General features: G+C 40.5%; 1 protein-coding gene across 1 annotated transcript; it reads right to left on the bottom strand.

Moving 5' to 3' along the window:
* Positions 1-255: 255 nt before the first annotated feature.
* On the bottom strand, positions 256-9,406 carry LOC129107523 (kunitz-type protease inhibitor 1-like). The gene is made up of 11 exons (XM_054619026.1): positions 9,400-9,406; positions 8,563-8,616; positions 8,036-8,371; positions 6,215-6,369; positions 5,814-5,958; positions 2,689-2,784; positions 2,070-2,158; positions 1,907-1,982; positions 1,661-1,831; positions 1,257-1,328; positions 256-1,137 (listed from the first exon to the last, which is right to left on the bottom strand). The coding sequence occupies exons 1-11, from the start codon at positions 9,404-9,406 to the stop codon at positions 956-958; spliced, it is 1,383 nt and encodes a 460-aa protein (XP_054475001.1). The 3' UTR covers positions 256-955.
* Between the last annotated feature and the right edge of the window lie 1,408 nt (positions 9,407-10,814).

The raw sequence follows: 10,814 nt of genomic DNA, 5'->3' as shown, positions 1-10,814 counted from the left end.
GTTCCGTCTTTATTTGGGTCAGATGTCGTTCTGACGTCAGAGAAGAACTGTTCAAAACTCCAGGAACATGTTGAGATGTTTGAACTAAAGTACTCTTTATGTATTTATGTGTTTATGTATTTATGTGTTTATGTGTTTATGTATTTATGTGTTTATGTATTTATGTGTTTATGTATTTATGTGTTTATGTATTTATGTGTTTGTGTGTTTATGTATTTATGTGTTTATGTATTTATGTGTTTATGTATTTGTGTTTATGTGTTTATGTGTTTATGTGTTTATGTATTTATGTGTTTATGTATTTATGTGTTTGTGTATTTATGTGTTTATGTATTTATGTGTTTGTGTGTTTATGTATTTATGTGTTTGTGTGTTTATGTGTTTATGTATTTATGTATTTATGTGTTTGTGTGTTTATGTGTTTATGTGTTTATGTGTTTGTGTGTTTATGTGTTTGTGTGTTTATGTGTTTGTGTATTTATGTGTTTGTGTGTTTATGTGTTTATGTATTTATGTGTTTGTGTGTTTATGTGTTTATGTGTTTATGTATTTATGTGTTTGTGTGTTTATGTATTTATGTGTTTATGTGTTTATGTATTTATTATAACATGTGAAATATAAACTGGAGGTTACAAACATATAAAAGAATATAAACGAGACGTAAATTCATATTTACATTTAAAGTGAACCTGAGATCCAAAAACAAACACACAATATTCATAAATACATCAGAGAGAAACCCAACGCACACAGGAAGTAGAACCTGATCACCTGACCAGGAAGTAGAACCTGATCACCTGACCAGGAAGTAGAACCTGATCACCTGATCACCTGGAAGCTGTTGGATCAGGATCAATAAATCTGAATAGTCCTAATCAATGTGTTTACAAAGGAAGCTGCAGCTTCCACACGTGTGAACTGTGGAGTCCGTTCGGTGGTCGTCATGGCGACGGCGTCACACGGGTTTGGTGGTGGGGTTGTAAACCATGGACTCCTGCTCCGACAGCGTCACGTGGGCGGGGCCTGAGGCCACCGGCCTATGGGAGCGCTCCTTCCTGGCCTTCAGGAAGCAGTAGGAGAGGACGGCCAGCAGAGCCAAGATGGCCACCGACAGACACACGGCCAGAGCGATGTTTCCTGAAGGAGGAGACGTTACTGTGACTGTGTACTAATACACAAACAGGTACACCAATACTACAACCGGAGGACTCATCAACACACTGTCGGCCATGTTTGTAGTTTCAAAGGTAAAGTACCTGAGTCATCGGAATCACTTTCGTCTTCGCCCTCGAAACGATCAAACATCCCTTTGAAGAAGACGTTTCTCTCTGTGGAGACACGAGGACACGAGGAGACAAGGACACGAGGAGACAAGGACACGAGGAGACATGGACACAAGGACATGAGGATACGAGGATACGAGGAGACATGTAGGTATATATATGTAGATATATATATATATGCATATATATATATATATATATATATATATATATACACACACACATATATAGACGTATATGTATATGTATATATATATATATATGTATGTATATATATATATGTATATATATGTGTGTACTTGTACCTGTCACTCCTCTACAGGTCTCACTGATACATGTATACATGTATGTATATATATATTTGTGTGTACTTGTACCTGTCACTCCTTTACAGAAGTTACTACACTGGTCTTCCTCCTCAAAGTTGTTCTCGCTGCCGTCACAGCCTCCGTAGGTGAAGCGGGCACACTTCCTGTTCAGAGGGTCGTAGAACCAGCGGGTGAAACTGGCCCGGCACGGACCGGGTGAGGGGGGCTCGGCACACCGGGCTGGGGGGGGGTAGGTGTTAGCATGTAGCATTGTTAGCAGTGAGTGCTAGCAGGTGATCAGAGACAAACACTCACCTTTCCTCTGGTTCACATCGACATCCAGCAGACGGTGAAAGGTCTGATTCACTGAGGAGGAGGAGGAGGAGGAGGAGGAGGAGATTAGAGGAGTGTTTGTGTGTGAGTGAGTGAGTGAGTGAGTGAGTGTGAGGGTGTGTCTGTGTGTGTGAGTGAGTGTTACGTCGGCTGTCTGTGTGAGGGCTCCTGCGTCTGCTCCGTCTCTGCACCGCTTGACTCCGTCACACTCCAGACTTCTGTCCAAACAGCAGCCTTCATCACAGATCAGCTGATCAGGACGACACGGGGCACCACACACCGCTGAGAACACACACACACACACACACACACACACACACACACACACACACACACACACACACACACACACACACACACACACACACACACACACACACACACACACACACACACACACACACAGGTTTATCCTGTACATCCTTGTTTTGGTGCAGAGGTATGAAGAGGTGCATTGTGGGACTGACCAGCGATGGGCAGCGGGACGCTCCTCTCTGAAGACGCTGTGATGAAAACACATAAAGATGTATTTAAAGTAGTACTACTACTGCTGTGTGTACTGTATAGGTACTGTGTGTACTGTGTGTACTGTATAGGTACTATGTGTACTGTGTGTACTGTATAGGTACTGTGTGTACTGTGTGTACTGTATAGGTACAATGTGTACTGTGTGTACTGTATAGGTACTGTGTACTGGTACTGTATAGGTGTGTACTGTATAGGTACTGTGTGTACTGTATAAGTACTGTGTGTACTGTGTGTACCTGTGACTCCTTTGCAGGCGGACAGACATTGGTCTTCAGACAGGAAGTTGTTTTTGTTCGCTTTACAGCCTCCGAACACAAACTTCTCACAGACGCCTGTCGAGGCGTCATAACGCCATCGAGGAAACGCAGCACGACACGGACCGACCTTCACAGAACTTCAGGGGGAGAGAGAGAGAACGAGAGAGAGAGAGAGAGAGAGAGAGAGAGAGAGAGAGAGAGAGAGAGAGAGAGAGAGAGAGAGAGAGAGAGAGAGAGAGAGAGAGAGAGAGAGAGAGAGAGAGTTCTTTTAGCTGCATTATTTCATTTTGGATTAATCTGAGAGATATTTTCATGATTTATTGATTCTTTGTTTGATCTATAAATCATCAGAAAGCAGGAGGTGGTTTCATCGTTTAGTTTGAACCAAATACCAAAACATTCTGTTTCACTTCATCATGAGACAGAAAAGCTGGAACATAAAAATACGTTAAAGGAAGAATAATAATTATATATATATAATATAATATATATATATATATATATATAATAAATTATATATATATATAATATATATATATAATATGTAATATACAATATATAATATATAATATCCAATATATAATATATATATAATAATATATATAATATATACAGCGGTTAAAATAAGTATTGAACACGTCACCATTTTTCTCAGTAAATATATTTCTAAAGGTGCTATTGACATGAAATGTTCACCAGATGTCGGTAACAACCCAAGTAATCCATACATACAAAGAAAACCAAACAAATAAGTTCAGAGATTAAGTTATGTGTAATCAAATGGAATGACACAGGGAAAAAGTATTGAACACATGAAGAAAGGGAGGTGCAAAAAGGCATGGAAAGCCAAGACACCAGCTGAACTCTATCAGTAATTAGAAAGCAATCCTGCCCCTTGTCAGTGCAAATGAATATCAGCTGGTTCAGTCCCAACTGATGGCCTATAAAAAGGTGTCTCATTACCAAGGTGTCACACAAGAAACATCTCATGATGGGTAAAAGCAAAGAGCTCTCTCAAGACCTTCACAACCTTATTGTTGCAGAACATACTGATGGCATTGGTTCCAGAAGGATTTCTAAACTTCTGAATGTTCCAGTGAGCACTGTTGGGGCCATAATCCGGAAGTGGAAAGAACATCATTTCACCATAAACCGGCCACGACCAGGTGCTCCTCGCAAGATTTCTGAGAGAGGAGTGAAAAGAATTATCAGAAGAGTTGTCCAAGAGCCAAGGAGCACTAGTGGAGAGCTTCAGAAAGACCTGGAATCAGCAGGTACAATTGTTTCAAAGAAAACAATAAGTAATGCATCAACCGCCGTGGCCTGTATGCACGCTCACCACGCAAGACTCCATTGCTAAAGAAAAAGCATGTTGAAGCTCGTTTAAAGTTTGCTGCACAACATTTAGACAAGCCTGTGAAATACTGGGAGAATATAGTCTGGTCAGATGAGACCAACATGGAACTCTTTGGAGGCCATAATACACACCATGTTTGGAGGTCAAATGGCACTGCACATCACCCCAAAAACACCAGACCAACAGTGAAGTTTGGAGGTGGAACATCATGGTGTGGGGCTGTTTTTCAGCATACAGCACTGGCAAACTTCATATAATTGAAGGAAGGATGAATGGAAAAACAGAGACATTCTTGATAAAGATCTGCTGCCATCTAGCAGGATGATGAAGATGAAACGAGGGTGGACATTTCAGCAAGACAATGATCCCAAACACACAGCCAAGGAAACTCAACTGGTTTCACAGAAAGAAAATAAAGCTGCTAGAATGGCCCAGCCAATCACCTGACTTGAATCCAATAGAAACTCTATGGAAAGAACTAAAGATCAGAGTTCATAGAAGAGGCCCACGGAACCTTCAAGATCTGAAGACTGTTTGTGTGGAAGAATGGGCCAAAATCACACCTGAGCAATGCATGCCACTAGTTTCTCCATACAGGAGGCGTCTTGAAGCTGTCATTACCAACAAAGGCTTCTGTACCAAGTATTAAATACATTTCAGTAAGCGTGTTCAATACTTTTTCCCTGTGTCATTCCATTTGATTACACATAACTTAATTTCTGAACTTATTTGTTTGGTTTTCTTTGTATGTGTGGATTACTTGGGTTGTTACCGACATCTGGTGAAAATTTCATGTCAATAGCACCTTCAGAAATATATTTACTGAGAAAAATGGTGACGTGTTCAACACTTATTTTACCCGCTGTATATATAATATATAATATAATAATATATATATAATATTTATAATTATGAAACATAAAGAGGAAATAGCTTCGGATGGTAATGACATTTAACCATTAACCCACAGCACAGGGTGTGTGTGTGTGTGTGGACATTCCCGTAGCCATGGTAACGTAATATTTACAGTGTGCACACGCTCACATGTTGCTCAACAGTCTAACGACCTGAAACTGGATCTGTATTCAGATCAGCTCTAAGTAACTTTGGACTGTAAACAAATTGATGAACAGCTTGTTCCACCAGAAACCAATCAGCGATCTATACACCAACACATCAACCAATCAGTGATGTGAACCGCCGTAACGGATATCTGAGCAAAGAAGTCGACACAAAAGTCAAAACAATTAAAGAAAAACCAGCAGAGCAGGTTGAGTTTCTGTGTGTGTGTGTGTGTGTGTGTGTGTGTGTGTGTGTGTGTGTGTGTGTGTGTGTGTGTGTGTCTGTGTGTGTGTGTGTGTGTGTGTGTGTGTGTGTGTGTGTGTGTGTGTGTGTGTGTGTGTGTGTGTGTGTGTGTGTGTGTGTGTGTGTGTGTGTGTGTGTGTGTGTGTGTGTGTGTGTGTGTGTGTGTGTGTGTGTGTGTGTGTGTGTGTGTGTGTGTGTGTGTGTGTGTCTGAGGCAGGTATTCCAGTCCGACCAGTTTACCAGTTTGAATCAAGGTGTGGATCACAAGAGTCAAACCACAAACACTGATTCACCTCAGTAAACATACAAAGCATTGCTTTAATAACTGATCAATTGTCTGTATATACAGCAGTTTAACCGATCAATAATATGTCAAAGCGGATAAACCACATCAATAAACCAGAGCACTGCAGACTGGACTACATTTCCCATGAGCACTCACAGCTGGTCATCTCGGGGCTGAGGACGAGCACGGTGACGTCAGCGGCCTTGGACTGTCGGCCGTTGGAGTCGGTGACGGTGAGCTGGAGGACGAAGGAGCCCGGCGGCAGGTTGGAGAGACGCACCTGGTCAGGTAGGTCTGTGCTCTGAGGAACCACATTCAAAAATAACTGTATTTAAAACACCCTCAGACACAAAAGGCTAGAAACACTTTGTAAAAAGCTTTCTATCTTTTAACAGGAGTCAGGTGACCTGCACGCTCACCTGTACGGGAACATGTGACACGTTTTAGAACACGTAATAAAACTTTGTTTGATGCTAGCTGCTGAAGGTAAAGGAACACCTGTGTCTGAGGTGCTGGCCTCTCATTGGTTCCCTCTACCTGCGCTAACAGATGCTTACCTCCATCTGGATGCTGCTGTTTCTGCTGGTCCAGTGGTAATGGGCGATGTGGGCGTCGCCCAGTGCCAAGCTCTGGATGCCGCTGAGAGTCACCACCTGGTTGGGCTGAACGATGACATCACGGTTTGGGATGGCGAGGGGCGGAGCCTCGATACCTGGAAACACAGTGATGTCACAGGGCAAAAAGTCAGGAGGCCAATTAATAAAGAGAAACTAATAATACACTGATCCTCTACAACAGGTCCTGTTACTGATATATTGATCCTCTCGTATTTAATGATCATCTTGTATTGATCCTGTTATTGATATATTGATCCTCTAATATTTAAAGATCATCTTGTATTGATCCTGTGATTGATATATTGATCCTACTTAATGATCATCTTGTATTGATCCTGTTATTGATATATTGATCCTCTCATATTTAATGATCATCTTGTATTGATCCTGTTATTGATATATTGATCCTCTCATATTTAATGATCATCTTGTATTGATCCTGTTATTGATATATTGATCCTCTCATATTTAATGATCTTGTATTGATCCTGTTATTGATATATTGATCCTCTCGTATTTAATGATCATCTTGTATTGATCCTGTTATTGATACATTGATCCTCTCATATTTAAAGATCACCTTGTATTGATCCTGTTATTGATATATTGATCCTCTCATATTTAATGATCATCTTGTATTGATCCTGTTATTGATATATTGATCCTCTCGTATTTAATGATCATCTTGTATTGATCCTGTTATTGATATATTGATCCTCTAATATTTAAAGATCATCTTGTATTGATCCTGTGATTGATACATTGATCCTCTCATATTTAAAGATCACCTTGTATTGATCCTGTTATTGATATATTGATCCTCTCATATTTAATGATCATCTTGTATTGATCCTGTTATTGATATATTGATCCTCTCATATTTAATGATCATCTTGTATGGATCCTGTTATTGATATATTGATCCTCTCATATTTAATGATCATCTTGTATTGATCCTGTTATTGATATATTGATCCTCTCATATTTAAAGATCATCTTGTATTGATCCTGTTATTGATATATTGATCCTCTCATATTTAATGATCATCTTGTATTGATATATTGATCCTCTCATATTTAAAGATCATCTTGTATTGATCCTGTTATTGATATATTGATCCTCTCATATTTAATGATCATCTTGTATTGATCCTCCTATTGATATATTGATCCTCTCATATTTAATGATCATCTTGTATTGATCCTGTGATTGATATATTGATCCTCTCATATTTAATGATCATCTTGTATTGATCCTGTGATTGATATATTGATCCTCTCATATTTAATGATCATCTTGTATTGATCCTGTGATTGATATATTGATCCTCTCATATTTAATGATCATCTTGTATTGATCCTGTGGTTGATATATTGATCCTCTCGTATTTAATGATCATCTTGTATTGATCCTGTGATTGATATATTGATCCTCTCATATTTAATGATCATCTTGTATTGATCCTGTGATTGATATATTGATCCTCTCATATTTAATGATCATCTTGTATTGATCCTGTTATTGATATATTGATCCTCTCATATTTAATGATCATCTTGTATTGATCCTGTGATTGATATATTGATCCTCTCATATTTAATGATCATCTTGTATTGATATATTGATCCTCTCGTATTTAATGATCATCTTGTATTGATCCTGTGATTGATATATTGATCCTCTCATATTTAATGATCATCTTGTATTGATCCTCCTATTGATATATTGGTTTGACCCCTGGTTGACCCGTGTGGACTCACCTGGCCTCTGCGGCCCCTGCAGGTACCTCTGGAACACGGACATCCTGATGTAGCTCCGGTATCCCGCCTGGTTCACGAACCTGCACACGAAGCGGTTTCTATGGACGCAGTCGAACAGGACGCACTCGCGCTCCGCCGCCGCGTCCGCGTCGGGGCCGCGCGGCTCCAGCAGCGCCAGGTTGCAGCGCGGGTCCGCGCAGCACGCACTCCGACAGGCCTCCACGGAGCGCACATGCGCAGTGGCGAGCAGCGCCGCTCCCTCCTTCACCGCGTCCTCCGCGTCCAGCACGAAGTTGTCCTGTCCGGAGCGGAACGTCCCGCTGCAGTCCGCCGCCGCTCCGGGGGCCGCAGGAGGGGCAGGAGCAGGAGGAGGAGGAGGAGGAGGGAGGAGCAGGAGGAGCAGGAGGATGGAGGCATCGTGTGAGTGGAGAGAGAAGAAGCCGCTCTGAGACAGTGTGTGTCCTCCGTGTCTCTCAGGTGTGTCTCACCTGCTCACAAACAGGAAGAGGCACGGACACGCCTCTCACGGGACAGCGTGACGTCACTCAGGTGTGGCGACAGCGGGTCGAACCTGTGTTTACCTGCTTAATGAGCATGGAACATACTGTTGTGTTGTCTTTATGATTATTCATATTATTATTTTGAAATAGACAAAGAATCAAACAGGAGAGTAGAAGATGGAATCAGTAAAAACTGAATCTATATTACTAACTTTATATTAAATCTCATTATTAAAAAAAAGTGTCTTTGATCAGGTTTCAGGTCATCAACATATTATTATTATTCAATTAGAATAATAACTATATATGAATATACAATGATATATATATATATATATATATAACCTGAGCTGCTCGTCTGTGGAACCGGAGTCAGGGTACAGGAGAACATTACATGACATTACAGTCATTTAGCAGACGCTTTTCTCCAAAGCGACTTACAGTCAGTAGTATGTTACATATCATTCACCCATTCACACACTGATGACAGGCTACCATCAAGGTGCCACCATCAGACTCTAACTAACATTCATCATCAGTCCACACCGATGGCCTTCAGGAGCAACTTGGGGTTAAGTGTCTTGCCCAAGGACACATCGACTGCTGAAGCCGGGTATCGAACCACCGACCCTCTGATTGGAGAACTACCTTGCTCTCCACTATGCCACAGCCGCCCCCAGAACATCACCCTTCTTGGAAGAAAGAGTTCTTAAAGAGTTCTTAAAGAGTTCTTGAAGCTTTGCTGTTAACCTCCCAACCTGTGATTGTGTTCCACGGTGGTTGTCGGTTCAGATGAACCACATCAGTCCCGGTCCTTTAAGGTTCTAGATGAATCCCCCTCAAGTATTAAAGAACCTTACCTACGGCCCATAGGTCCCCCTGTACGGTTCTAGTTAGCATAATTATAAAGATAATCCACTAATACACTAACACACTACTACACTAACACACTAACACACTCATACACTAACACACTGATACACTAACACACTAACACACTCATACACTGACACACTACTACACTAACACACTAACACACTAACACACTCATACACTAACACACTGATACACTAACACACTAACACACTCATACACTAACACACTAACACACTAACACACTGATACACTAACACACTACTACACTAACACACTAACACACTAACACACTCATACACTAACACACTAACACACTCATACACTGACACACTACTACACTAACACACTAACACAATGATACACTAACACACTAACACACTCATACACTAACACACTAACACACTAACACACTCATACACTGACACACTACTACACTAACACACTAACACACTAACACAATGATACACTAATACACTAACACACTCATACACTGACACACTACTACACTAACACACTAACACACTCATACACTGACACACTGATATATACAAAATTTAAATATAAGGGATTTTGATATTTTTAAGGGACACTAACACCCTGATACACTACTACACTAACACACTAACACACTCATACACTAACACACTGATACACTAACACACTAACACACTGATACACTAACACACTAACACACTCATACACTGACACACTGATACACTAACACCCTGATACACTCACCAGACATACACTAACACCCTGATACACTACTACACTAACACACTAACACACTCATACACTAACACACTGATACACTAACACACTAACACACTCAATACACTGACACACTGATACACTAACACCCTGATACACTGATACACTAACACCCTGATACACTACTACACTAACACACTAACACACTCATACACTAACACACTGATACACTAACACACTAACACCCTGATACACTACTACACTAACACACTAACACACTCATACACTAACACACTGATACACTAACACACTAACACAATGATACACTAACACACTGATACACTAACACACTAACACACTCATACACTGATACACTAAGGCCAGGACTTCATAGGATGGTGCCGGGCACACTAACATAATGATACACTAACACACTGATACACTAACACACTAACACACTCATACACTAACACACTGACACACTGATACACTAACACACTGATACACTAACACACTAACACACTAATACACTAACACACTGATACACTAACACACTAACACAATGATACACTAACACAATGATACACTAACACAATGATACACTAACACACTAACACAATGACACACTAACACACTAACACACTAACACAATGATACACTAACACACTAACACAATGATACACTAACACACT

The sequence above is a fragment of the Anoplopoma fimbria genome, chromosome 18 (assembly GCF_027596085.1).
Source record: "Anoplopoma fimbria isolate UVic2021 breed Golden Eagle Sablefish chromosome 18, Afim_UVic_2022, whole genome shotgun sequence".
NCBI classification, from domain to species: domain Eukaryota; kingdom Metazoa; phylum Chordata; class Actinopteri; order Perciformes; family Anoplopomatidae; genus Anoplopoma; species Anoplopoma fimbria.
This window is presented reverse-complemented; position numbering and strand designations above follow the sequence as displayed.

Excerpts from the sequence above, each read along its gene's own strand:
- LOC129107523 (XM_054619026.1), bottom strand. Across the intron at positions 2,159-2,688 it reads CGCCTGCAAAGGAGTCACAG|GCTGCTGTTTGGACAGAAGT; the intron begins GTACACACAGTA and ends TCTGTGATGAAG. Across the intron at positions 1,138-1,256 it reads AAGTGATTCCGATGACTCAG|GAAACATCGCTCTGGCCGTG; the intron begins GTACTTTACCTT and ends CTCCTCCTTCAG.